At 38.4% G+C, this 14,225-nt stretch overlaps 1 protein-coding gene across 3 annotated transcripts in view; it reads left to right on the plus strand.

Annotated features, from left to right (window-relative positions):
• The first annotated feature begins 489 nt into the window (after nucleotides 1-489).
• The window catches only part of LOC145204279 (epidermal growth factor receptor-like), a 48,313-nt gene continuing 34,577 nt past the window's right edge, over nucleotides 490-14,225 (plus strand). For all 3 annotated transcript variants that reach the window (XM_080076760.1, XM_080076761.1, XM_080076762.1), the window contains exons 1-2: nucleotides 490-637; nucleotides 7,596-7,780. In XM_080076760.1, the coding sequence (XP_079932886.1) occupies nucleotides 544-637; nucleotides 7,596-7,780 (279 nt within the window). In that variant the 5' untranslated portion in view covers nucleotides 490-543. The remainder of the gene's footprint in view (nucleotides 638-7,595; nucleotides 7,781-14,225) is intronic.

Here is a 14,225-nt window from a genome sequence, read left to right on the forward strand (position 1 = left end):
TGATTTCTTATCTATTGTTTTGTTGTGGTATTTCAACCATTGTGCTCCTCAATGGTAATGAAGTTTTAGAAAGCAATTGCCTTTTCGTTCTTGTGTGACCTTTCACACCTACTGCACATGGTATTTAGTTTGTTTGTTCATGCAAAGTTGGAAATACTTGTTGTTTTTATTTGAAAATCAATGACCCACACTACTGGTGGCATTAATAAGCTGGGTTTCAATCAATTCGCAATGATTTTCACACAATACAGTTTCAGTAGGTTATTTTTGGTTACATTATTAAATAGTAATTGTCAAATATTAGTAATTTCATGTCATGCCATGGCCTTTGCGTTGCAAAAACAAGATGAAAATACCTTTTCATTGCCTGAATTTAAAGCACTGTGTAGCATTTATACATAATTTAGTGATTTGTGCATGTCTGGTAAAGAGTTACACAACCATAAACAATGTGGAAAATGCACATTGTTTTTCCACATGCAAAATATCTAAGGATTTTCTTTGTTATTAGATTGAACAGTAGATTATTACAAAACAAATTTTATGAGGTGTTTCATCTATTATGGAAGTGGATCTTACACAATGAAGCACTTTTTGGAAAGTTTTGTTTTGGCTGGATTACTTTTGCAGGCATATGGTAAGACTATTGCTTTTGTAATTTAAAACACATTAAATTTCCTTTAACACAATCATGTATGATGTTTATGCTTTTACTCCAGTGTTGTTTGTAAATGAAAATAACTATTCGAGGAAAACCTCCGAACTACAAAACTGACCAAATGTTCCAGTAGTTCTAAAAATTGAAACTCCAAATTAAACAACAACACAGAAAAACCTGAATTCTGTAAAAAAGATACTTAGTTTTGTGTAGTATGTGTATTTAGTTTAAGCTTATTTGAGTGGCCAAACGTTTTCAACCATTAACTACAATTTAACCAGGAAAAAGTTTAAATCCATATGCTTTAATTTTTGGATTTTATGTGAAAAATATTGTTTCTATGAATTGTTTCTATTCTGTCGTCACCAAGTGATACATGCTCATAAGACATGGCACACCGCATCAAAATCTCATGGCACACATACGGATAATCACAACGCGGCCTTCACGTGCCAACAACGGCACACGAACAGAGATAAAAACTTGCGATTGCAATTAGCCAGAGGCGGACTTAGCTTACAAAGGTGGAACTAATCGTACGAGATGCGACTGTGTTTGTTATGTGTGCGTGCGTTGCGATATCCGCACAGCCAGTGGCGATTCGCCCTTCGTTATTACCTGGCCATGGAACGCACCTATAGGTCGTGGTGTATAATCTGCCATGGCTTAAAATTGCACTAAGAGTCGTTGATTTTTGGTATAGTTATGTTATCTTCATCTGCGTAAAACCGTATTTTTATGTAAAGCTGCTCTTTTATTAAAGAATTCAAAAAACAAACAAACGATAAAAGTATTGAAATAGTGTTTTTCAGTCTTATGTCGTGTACAGGCAGGTAAACAATAACGAATATTGATGACCCGTCGGTTGTTCCGCATGACAATCGCTTGTTTTCTTCAAGCTAACCTGTGAATCACCATATGTTGTGGCTTTGTAATCGTCACCCTGGCGTATGTACAGGCAATTATGCCACGCTCGTAGTTAAATATACCGAGTAAATTTCATCCAACACGACTTATATCTTGTTTCGGACCCAGAATAAAGTGGAAATCTTTCAACAAAACTACACAGTTCTTGCGGTGCAAAACCTCTGCTTATGACCTTCGTGCCAAATCAGTGCCACTAAACGACAGCAGCGACCCCAGTTATTGCAATTTGCCCTTTTCCATTTGACCGTTCTCAACCCCGTTCCCACGGAAATTGTTGAAAGGCACATACACGCGTCAATACGGCAACTGGCACATTGATATCTTGGCGCCCAATCCACCAATTCTTCTGCGCTACTGCTTCCTTTTGCTTTGTATTGATTGAATGACATCCGACAAATTGGGGTAAAAAATAATGGTTTCATATTGGGGCCATATTTTTGCAGGCTAATAGCTCCCCAAGGCATGCTACATCCTGACGGTCGGTGGTCATTAAATATTAATGCAATCGCCCAGCGACACCTTGTAATATAGACGTGAAGCGATTTAGGGAATTAATCATTTGTGAGTACTGATATCAATCTTCGATAGAGCATTGAAGGTCACAATTTTTGGTCCATTCTTTGAAGAAATCTATCCGATTCGTTGTTTTATTGTATTCACGCATTTATAGAACCCTAATGTGTAATACATACAAAATGGTTAAATGTATGTTTGTGCAGAAAATGTCGACAAAATTTGTTTAAAATGACTAAAAAGGTATTCTCTAAATACGCATATAACCTCCAGTTTCAAAGTAACAGATACCAAAATAGTTTTCGATATCCAAGTCACTAGTGACGTTCTATACATTGAATCCATACGTATTCTGTTAGAAAGACCTATCATTGAACGTTATTTTTATTTGTACCTACTTCTGATGTATTTTGGTAATGATTTTGGTATTGGTACGCTTTCTTTAGAACATCCCTTCGGTTACTAACGCCACTCGAAAATAGCAAACCTTCACTGCTTTAAATATAACCTGTCAATCATTAATCTTTTCCGTCGCCATAAAAAACTACCTGGGAGTCAGTCAACCAGTCGTCAAGCCGTTTTTATGTTTGTTTTTGCTTTGGTATGGTGAAAAAATGTAACTGTCATGTTCGCAAGGGACTAGGGCGCGCTCGTAGAATATCCAATTCCCCTTCAATAATTCAAACACAAGACTCTTTTGCTAAACCTGGACGTGCGCGGACAGATTGATATTTCCGAAGCTTGGCATAATTTCAAAGAAGGCGTTTTGTTACAAGATTGCTGTTACGGGTGACCTTTGCATTAGGGAAACTCGATTTAAATTTCATCAATATGCCAGAGCAATGTCACATTAGCAAGTGTAAAACTACTACATCTGTCACGTATTTTCCTGTATTCAAATACCATCAATATATCGTTTTCTATGAGTTTATTTTGGCAGCACAATCCACCATGAGGTACTAGTAATTATTGCTATTTGACGATCACTTAAAAAGGTTCTAATAAAATGTATCTTTTTGGTTAAAGCTGATAGTGATAACATTGATGTTTGCTTAGGCATGAACCTTGACGCTGGTGTTGTTGTGAAACGTCTAAGAAACGGTCTATGACGTCAATGTTTGAGTATCTATACGAGGCACGGTGTTATAAAACATGTTTTGTTGTTCTGCCGCTGCAGGCGTAAAGGTCTTGCGCCAGCGTTATGGTGGTAACGCGTTGTTAAACGCTAACACATGCCTACATAATGGACATATTGTCTGCATTACCATGGTATTTTCCTTGTAAATGAACAGATGTTTTACTACTAGTGTTCGGAAAACCTTAGCTAAGGAGACAAAAAACGAGCTTCTTTGGAGTTGTCGTTTCTAGGGGTAACAGTCACAAACTGTGAAAAGGTACAGTCCTAACAAATCAATAGATCGATATTTGCCGTTTACCTTCTCGTAACATTTCCGTGCTGCTAATTTAATACCGATCGAGTCTGGCCTTTACTTGGAAGGAAGCCTTGTGTCATTGGGTGTGATGAACTGTCCAAGTTGACAACCTTGGCTTTGGGATGTTTTCTGTGTCCCTAGACTTATGTGCAATCGTGTTTGTTGACACAGTTTAACCATGTTTGTGTTTTTGCACCTGCTTGTTTACGACAAAATAAGAGTTAAATGATTAACCATGTACAAAGGTCATTACAAACGGTATTTTTTCACCCGAACTCGTGCAATCTATAAATACAACCCTAATGAAGTTTGTTGCATTCGTTGTACATGGTATAATCATTTAGCTGTAATTTGTCGTAAACAAACACGTTGTCCGTCGTTGAAAACTGGGCCCGTAATTTTCACTCAACGCGACCTTTCAGATTTCTTACGGATGACTGCATACGTCTCATTTAAAGGCCCCTTAGGTGTGCAAATTATACTTACAGCAGGGAGGTCTACACTTCATGCGTCTTAGCCATTTAAGACCGATTTTCTTGCTGCCCATGAGCCTTGTACCTAACCAGCCTGGTAAATCGATGTGGTTAAATATCGAGTCAACCAAACCGCCATTGCCGATCAATCAATTGCAGTGATTCAGCGAATGCGCCATCCCGCAAGTTGTTTACCGACACCAGTTTAGTGACACAATCCCTATAAACCAGCGAGTTTGTCATACTTGTGGTTATGGGCGTCATTTCGATGGTGGAAAGTGGGGATTTGGAAACACCTAAAAGGCAATTCTTAGTCATTCAAGTTTTGCAATGGCACCGCTAGTAAATTCTCAGCGCATTCTACGCACCAAAATGAAATCCACAATTAAAAGGAAAATTTTGTAATACTTGAAGTGGGTATCATAATGTACTAAATATGCGTTTTTGGTAAAACTATACTGTAAGTAAAAATACTTGTATATAGGTACGAATTCACTATCACTTCCATTAAATATTTTGTAGGCCATGTTGACGAAAAAATTTTTTTTTAGGTGATATGTGCAGGGGTCGGGTGATATGTGCAATCCCAGTAACAAACTTCGCGGAAAATATGAACCTTATTCAGATGCGGTCAAAATATCGCTAGGATTAAATCCGAGTTTTTCCGCAAGGATAATGTCACTTTTAGACCTGTGCAGCATTCCACACGGTTTTCAACTTCTCTTATCAGATAGTTCTGAGTGCTCGCTATCAGTCTATATTAGGCCAGCCTGCGTAACAAAACCATTAAAGTAGTGTGTTACTATTAGTGCGCCAAAACAGGACAAAAACCTGATGCGTTTTGTGCAGAATTTTGTATTTCACCTGTATTCTCAATATCGTATGCATGACGGTTACGAGGTTACTACATTTTGCTCGTAGCGTATGCAAGCGAACTCGTACCATACAAATTTGCGTGTTGCACATAAAATTGCCCTGTTTGTGTACATTGCCTAGTTATATGCAGCTGGACAGCCATTCAGTGCGTACAAACTTATACACTTAGCATTGTACGCAACTAAAATAATCCACATTTGGAATCCATGTATTACGAAACAGCACAGGTTCACTGAGGGTCATACCGCTACAACAGCCAAGTGGGTCGTCGTGGTTACCGCCTTCTGACCAATCGTCCTATTTGGGTCTACTTATCACGCGATTTTCAGCCCGCAGCACACCCCAAAGAGGGTTCACTTTACGCTTGTGGATCTTGTGCTTTTCGAGGTGGCCGTGCGAAAGCGCTCCGTAATTCGGCTAATCAACCATGAAATTCCGGGCATTCTGCATCAATTCGTATCGTAACTTGCGACGACCGTAAACGTGGCATTTGACTAGTCATGCCGGGCGCCTGTGACTTGTCGCCATTGGCCTGTTGGACACGAATTCACTATTAGGGTTCGCGCCAGCGGTTAGGCCCCCGCACTGCTCCCGTGTGTGTACTTTAAGCCGTGTCGCAACTGTCAGAGGAATTTAACCGTTGAATGATACACGGGTGTCTGGCGTCAGTGCAAACAGCTCAAAAGTAAGATTGCTTGACCTTGTCGACAAGAAAATGATCCCTACTACAAGTGTACATTACGTAACAGTTGATGTGTTTTTCTAGTTACTACTTGAAAACATAGTTATTCCAATTAGTCAGTTTTATTGTTGATATTTTTGTAAAGTATAAGTGTGGATCAAAACGGCTTTTAATCCGTACATTTGCTGCCAAATATATTGATGTAAAAATACCAAAATTATTCTTATGATTGAAAGTTAAAAACTGATTAAAAAACTATAAACTTGGGTGTTGCCATATTTTAATGAATATATCCATCACAAATTCATTTAAAATGTGAACGTTTTATTGACTCCATTCCACCTGTCCCGCGCCTAGAGGCAACAAAGGATATTGATCACATCACAGGTCATCGATTTTGCCTGCGCCGCCTGAACGTTTAGTACGTATTAAGGTGAAATTATATCTCGCATACACTTGATGCACCTGAGGACCCAGTTCAAAGAGCCATTCGGGTTCACTGTACCATTTCTGCCTTATGTCGCTTCAAAATTGCCTTTTGTATGTGTAAATTGTGGTTGCCGCATGTGATGTATATTTTATTATGAAATATTGGCTTGGTTTATCACGTTTTGGTATTGTATACCTTTGTTACCCACAAAAATACCTGCAAAAACTGATCCAAGTCAAATGTAAATCATACTTAAATTAAAATTACGCCTAACGTTTTTTTAAGATAGCAACTCTTTACTAGCAATAAGTTTTACACAAGGTTTTTCTTAAAACGGTGCTGTAGTGGCATGTAAATTTTAGTTTTTGTATGCAGTTCATACCGATAGTAGTTAAAGTCAAATCGGATAATGCTGTTGGAACGAAATTTTTCGAACGTAAAGTTTATTTGCATTTTTTGTCAAAACATCAAAGAGAACGGCGCGACTTGGTATCTTCCCATAGGCTGTTGGCCCTCAGCGCTTTACAGTTATTGCTCTTGACGCCGCGAACCGTAGCGAAGTGATTTCTTCACGGAGGTCTTAAGGCAGCTGCGCATTGCCTTTCAAGCCGACAAACAGCAAAACAAAGCCACTATTGTCGACACCTTGTTAGCGCTTTGTCTCCCGTCCACCTAAAAGGCTTACCTGCGCGTTTTAACTGATTTGTAAACCTAAATAAACTGTGTGAGATACACAAATCACCCAAGTGCCATGATTGGTGGTTGGTTGCACCTGCAACTGTTTAATATGTAAAAAAATGCATGTGAATATTCATACGTAATAACTGTTTTACTAGTAATGGCGTATTGGTTAAAAAATATGTTTGTTACTCAATTAGGGTATAATTGCGAATGCCGTTTTGGGTATAATGTAAAGAGTACATAAAATCCTTATTTTGTGGTTCTGGTGGATTTATAACTGCAGCAGTAAATCAATTGTCAAATGCTGTCAGTTAAGTCTACACTACGACTCGGCCATCGATTTACAGCAGTCACTCTCGCTAGAGCAGTTGCAGCCTCCTCTGAAGATAACCCAGCGCTAGGAGCCGCTTAAATCGCTTTCTAAGGTCTATCTGCTATGGATGGATCACACAACTAAGCTACAGCAGCAGTCGGTTAAAATTAGCCCTGTATCTCGCTAAGCTGGAATTTGCGGTTGCAAGTTAATAACGGGCTGGCCTTGTATGGTTCAAGCCGTGAAAGTAAAATCCGTGGCTCTTGTTTGTATTGAGTCGAAAAAGAGACGAATCGAAGTAGCTCCCGGCCAGACTAGCCAGTTAATACCCAAATACTGCCAGATTTATACGTTAGTTTAACCCGTGGAAATCGGTTATTGGGTCTGCCGCAAGCCTTTCGGCCTGCCTAAATTAAAATGCTTTTGTTTCACTAAAATTATTTTTAAAATGAACAAAATTTCACTTTACTTCCTATTTTTTCCGTTTTTGGCGTGCAGTTTTGGTGAATTGTTTGCAATCCAATTATTTTTATATCCACAACTTGTAATTTATTGGAATAAGGAAGCACTTGTTTCACAGCTTATAAATCATCTTGTCTGAATTTTTAGGTCAAACAGGCTACCCCGATGAGTCGACAATATGCTTTGGAACCAACTCCGGGTTTTCAATGGGCGAGGATCGCATCGACCATTACTCGAAGATGTGGCGACGTTACGAGAACTGCACGATAGTGAAAGGAAATCTCGAAATTACTGGCCTCGAAAAACAAGACCTGAACGTCTCATTTCTTCAGGTATTTTTTGAACTTTTATTAAAAGATTGAAGTCCTAGAAGATATATGCACAGAAAGTGTTTATGACGTCATAAAGCGTCATTAAAAAGCGTCACTTTAGGTCGTTTTACGTTGTGAGACGGTATATATATTGCGTAAAAATAACCGTTAAGTGGTATTAAAATGCGCGGTTATTGCTGCGTTGCACAACTTTCCACAAAAGGTCATTACTATTGTATCTTATATTTAACAAAATTGGTCGTTCAACTGGTGTAATTCTAAACAAAATACTATTTGTTTTTTAAGAACTTGTAAGTTTTTTTGACGTTTCGTCCACCAGAACGGTTGGGTGTGCTCGCAAATGTATAGAATCAGACCAGTTTAGTTAACAAATTCTGTTAAATAAGCAACCTGGTGGGCTAAACGCTTGGTCATAGTATTATCTATTGTCCCTTACATTCAAATATTGTAATTGGTCACAAACGATTTGGTTTGGCAATTGTCGAACCCTGTTACCCTGTTTAACTTCAATAAGAGATCACGTTTGATGTTTATTTATAAATTTGGAATAAAAAACCCATAATGACTTAAAGATACGATGTAAAACGGCCAAGCTAAAGCATGAAACAATCTCAATTAAAATTTGTTGTTGCTCTTTTGCCGAGGCAGAAAATTCCCCAAATCCGTTTGCTTCTGGCGAATTACAGTAATCCTCTTCGCAAGCTAATAACTCACTACTGCACGACGGTCTGCTTGTAAGCTGCTATTTTCCGGTCTTTCCGTGCCCACCCATTTTGGGTTCGGTCATAATTGTGGTACACTGCACCTTTCCAATTATACGATCGTCGTTGGTGAAAAAAAAACAGATGTATTTTTGCGGAAAACATACTTAACGGAAACACTTAGCTGATGCTGAAAAAAATAATAGACCAAGACGTTTACTATAAAGGAGTTTATACGATTTTTATGCGTAACACAGTGCATATAACATAACCTTGATTCTTACATCTTTCATGGACCTAAAATAAATTCACAAACAAAAGGGTTTTTTACCCGATAAACATCTGATGGTGTTTTGATTATATCGTATAGTCTACTTTTACATTTTATATCTGTCAAAATGCAAGGCATGAGTTAGTCATAAAACTAAGTATAGTAAACCAGGCAATTTCATATTTTTCTGTAATACCGTGATTTTATGCGGTACATCCTTAAAATCAGTTAATCCTCTTGAGGAATTCGCGCAATTCCGATCACGATCTAAGCTTTCCTTTTTTCGCTATATCGTGGAATATCGGCGCCATTGTGAAAAACAAGGACACGAGTATGATTTGTCAATCAAATTTTATAAGCCCAAGGCAGCCAGTGACGTTGTAAATCTTTAATCTTTCGTGAGCTTTAGAACTTTGTTGGGTTATGTAACATTTTTGGGTAATCATGATTGTACAAAATTCCATCGCTTGTATTCATTATGTTTTTTTAAGGGGTAAAAATGATTTAATTTAGGCGCTAATGTGTGTAAGTTAAATAAATCCAAAAATAAGCGCAACCATATTTTAACGCAATATTTTGATTTCTGTGTTGTTTTAAACAATGAATTACTGACCTTATGGACTGAGTGTAATTTAAAAACTTGACTATATTTCAAATCAACATGTATCTTTGTCAATATGTAGGATGATAACCTTGGTATCACTTTTAACCTAGAAATCAAGAACTACAGCACCATTAAACCACAAAATTGTCAAGCAAAACTCAATGGCCTGACCTGCTTTCGCGATTTGTGCTTAAACTTTCCCAGAAAATTAGATTGAAATTTTCCGGTCCTCCCCGTACCGTGTTATTACTGCCGCAGAATTGACGTTGGCTGCTTAAAGCCACAGAGCAATAGTTAAAAAAGAGAAAAAAATGTCTTGTTGTACATGACCCACCTATTTTCAAACGAAATCAGGTTAAGAAATCGTATTTTCCATGAAAACAATCATTTCAATCGCTTTTCTTTGTCTGCGTCAAGGCTGGCTTTATTAAGATGCTGAATCATTCAATTGATTTTAGGTGACGTGCATATTAGTCCGAAATTAAAGTGGACAGGCCTATTCCTCTTCCAAATTCTTTTCCATTTACCGTTTAAGGAAATTCCCACTTAAGGCTTGATTACGAAGGGGGCGTTTTAGAGCACCAAACTCCATAGACTTATTGTTTGCAATAGATTGTGTTACTGTAAAGTTCCATCGACGAAGATAAGACACTTCTTATGAGTTTCGCTTCTGCTTACCTTGTCCTACCAAACAGACGTGCCTTGTCAAACTCTAATTTGCAACACTTGACTGGTGTGCACGAAAATAGTAAAATGAGATTACGGAAAGGATGGAAGCAAATAGGAAACAGTACGCTTCTTGTTTTTCTGCCGTTTCTGAGGCCTTTGTTACCTTTTTCACTTAAAATAGTATCGTTAGATACGCGGCTTTCGTGTGACCACGCACCCTGAGCAAATTTGCACCGCTTGTTTTTTTAATGCAGCCAGCATCCGTTGACTTTGACCGTTTCCTTAATGATTTACTTTTACAATTAATGTGGCAAGGTAGAATTGTTTTGATTGACTAAAAACTCTTCATAAACTTTATACCCGAATGAATATAGTGTTTCAAACAGATTGTAACTGTTTTGTATTGTTTGTGACGGTTACCTAATTAGGCGTTGTTACGCTTGACTAACGATCCTGCCACGAGAAGTAGTTTTTTTGCTAGGCGCTATACACTTTAGGGTCACGTACATGTTTAGCTCTAACATCAAGCCCAAAAAACAAGTTTATGATGTGCAGTTTGTTTCATAGCCCCAACCGCGATATAAAGCACGGTGCCCGCTATCCGTGCAGCCAATATCTCGGCAGAAGCGATAGTAATCAGTTTTATCTCGATTGCGCTCGCGTAAAACCAGGCATCAAGCATGGTGCGCGTTTTTGCTGCGGGCGTTGTAGTTCATTATCTCCTGTCAGCGCCGCATCAACGCATCCCAACAATTCGTGCTGCACGTTATCCTCTGGTATTTTATTTTTCCGCTGCCTCTTCGCTGATCATGGACCGATACCAGGCCGCCCTGATTGAAACGATTTGATTTGACGTACTGTAATGCCTGCTGAAGGCAACATCGTATAACCCTGCATTTTAGGCACAAAAAGCATGACCAATACCCAAGTATTTTAACAATAGGGGGACTCATTAAATTTTTGGAAATGTATTTATAAACGTATTTGTGTGTTCATTTAGTGTGTGGTAAATTGATTCGGGGAATTTTTCACTGTTCTGTTACCATTCTTGAACGATTTCAACCTTTTAAATAAGACACTAAAAAGGACGCTGTTTTCGTGAAATATATTTGGTCTTTATAAGATTGTTAACTGATTTTAACCTGAAAATAAACATGTGGATATAAAAATCCTGTTTTATCTGTAAAAGAAGCCTAAACTATTTGCACGACACTTAATTCAGCGTTGAATTCCAGCAACAATCAGGTGTAAGTAAATCATAATCTTCATCCGCAAAAAGCTTTTCAGCTTGGCAATAGTGAGTCGGCAAAACAAATTAGTTTGAACTTGACAAAGCCTCTAGTATGGCCGTCGTTGCGCTTGGTCGCACACCAAGTGTTCGTTGCCGGAGCGCAGCCACGGCCGTGCAATATTATGTTGTGGTGCTCGGAAGGTTTTGACGAAACGTGCTATGTCTTCGTTGTGCTTTGTCATGGCGGAACAAGACACTGTAGCTCGTTGCCACAACTGTCTCAAGTGTCTACATAACACCGAACGATTTACACTTGCCCTTCTGACTGCCCGAGGAAGGGTCACGCTTGTATAAGAGGGGCGCAACTGCAATCCAAGATAGGCAAGTCTGCTGATGCTCGCTGTTGCCCTACATTGTCGAAATACCTAAATTGTAATTCGATTCACTTTGATTTCATATTTATTTATTAAAAAAAACATTAGTGTCTAAATTGACAAAACTGTTTTATTTCAAATGTCCAAAAGGGGGATAAATATAAAAGGTTGTTGCTGTCAGCTCTTCAGGCATTTGTATTTTTGTACCGACATTTCGACCTCCTATACAGGGCGCCTACATCAGGGTAAATAACACTGAATGTGTGTAGTACAGGGCACGATAAACAAAGGAAAAAAGAATGAAACGCAAGCACGTCAAGGGGATAATATACACGAATCCAAAACTATAATTCTAAACTTTTGAATCGACACACATTTATTAGCAGCGACAATAACCATTAAACACACCCTAGAAAGGTATCAATTCTTAAATCCCTTCATAGTGAATGCAGACTTAGACCACCCGCGTCATACCTTTGTATCTTAGATTTCCGATTCTTATTTCCACACCTGACATGTGATTATTATCAGTGTATCCACCCTACTTCCCTAAACCCAATTACCCAGCCTAGTTCTTCCGCCTATTTTGTGATTCAGCAGCGGCTAAAGGCATATGCGGAACGAACTTGGGTTGAATGCCTGACATAGTTTGTGTTTTACAACCTAATGCTGTGGTTGCTACGTGTCTTTTGGTAAAAAATGGTAAACAAGTGTTCAATTTGTCTGCATTGTAACAGGATCATCCACTGGGGTTTCTTGTTTGTTTCAATAGCTTTCTCTGGCCAAGTTGGCTAGTAAAAACTAGATTAAAATAAGGCATTCTGTTTATGCTTCTCAAAATCCTTTGTGATTGTCGATTTTCTGAGGTGCTTTCGATTTTTTTTATATTTAGGCATTATGAATCAGCCCTTACATTAAAACAGTATTGTGATCAGTGCTTGCGTAAATTTTTTCACGTTTGCTATTTTTGCGTCGATTTATACAGCAGGTATCAGAAATAACATACTTGAAAAAATACTTTTGTTGTCGTTTTTGTGGTTTTGATTTTCTTATTCGTTTGAAAACGTAGTTTTAAACACAGGATCTTCGCCCCGACTATCTTGATATGGGCCATCGTATGTATCGTTATAATTTAACCGAGGCATTTTTCGAAAGACCTTCTGTTTGCCTTCATATAAAAACTTACAACCACTCCGTGGAGAAAATTTAATACCTTGTTCGCTGAACTGTGACTTATACACAGCTCAACGTTGGAATGTAATTTCCACCTTGACCAGCATTTTCATTACTACCTGAAGTTCGTGACCTTATGGTTGCCCTCGGTAGAGTTTATGATTTGTGTTTTTTCCGGTTGTTAAAGCTTGTAGGTTTAACGCGGGTCAACTTTGCCCTTCAAGGGTTTTAGTATCTAACGTTTTTGAAAATTCTTTAACGGATTTTCAGTGACTGTGTGTCAATTAGGTTGCAGAAAACCAATAAAACTTGTCAGAATTATCAATAATTGGCTTTTAACCCATTTTTATTGAGAATCTTTTCCATGATAAAGTGGATAAAAAACCTGCAATTTGCTATTGCATGGATGGCATAAATCTAAATTTAAGTTAGTGATTCTATATTTTGTTTAGCTCATTACTTTCTTCGTTAAACAATTGCAAACAAACAGCATTTTCGTTTTTGAAGCATGTAACACCACATGCTTGGCTAAAATCGTGTTTTACTTTTTCGAAGTGTTTTTTATTCGCCTTTTTGATTGTAGGGTTGACTATATGAAGAGTACATGAAAGTACGTGAAACCGAGCATATGATTCTCCGTTTGGATCCAAAGCCTTATCCCCAAACAACAGCCCTGTTCTGCAAAGATATCATAGGGTTCTAAGAGCATTTATAGGCTGAACCCAAATAAGGTCCACAGACAGCACAATACCCGAGCTCTTAAGGAACAGACAGTCAGAGACTTGGTCGATAGCTCAATTAAATCCGTCCCCGATACGAGTGGATATTATTACGTAAGACTGCGGATCGTATTACGAAAACAAACGGTCCGCAACAATCAAGCCTAATTCCTTCACGTTTTAATGGCATGTTCCAAGCCATCGCCACACACATTCAAACGGGTATCTTCCAGTGGGCAGTTTTGTGTTTTCTCAATTGCCGGCTTCTTGAGTAAAGAATTACGACCCGGTATCTGGAAGCCTGTTAATTTCAGGTCATCGCGTAATTGTTGGTTGCGCTGAACTGTTAAGGCAGCAATTACGAGGGTCGCAGTAGTGATTGCGAACCTCCTGATAGCTTTGGTGCGATTGTGGCGTGCGCTATTTTTTAATACCAGTTAGCTAAAAATACATGGGAAATAATATTTTATTGAGGAGTTGGTAAAGTTGTAACCTTAAACCACACAAAACAATGCGAAAACGCTCTTTTATTCCACCCACCAGCTTGCTATATACACGGTAAAGCTCGGTTAAACTGGATTCGGGTAATCCGGATCATCGTCTAATTTGCGCATTTTTTGGCTCCAAATGGGTTAACCGAAGTTTAGTGTTATCAAAATTTGCATTGATTTAATCTGCAGGCGTTTTTAAGCCATGTAAAGCT

The sequence above is a fragment of the Phallusia mammillata genome, chromosome 8, assembly GCF_965637545.1.
Source record: "Phallusia mammillata chromosome 8, kaPhaMamm4.hap1.1, whole genome shotgun sequence".
NCBI lineage: Eukaryota > Metazoa > Chordata > Ascidiacea > Phlebobranchia > Ascidiidae > Phallusia > Phallusia mammillata.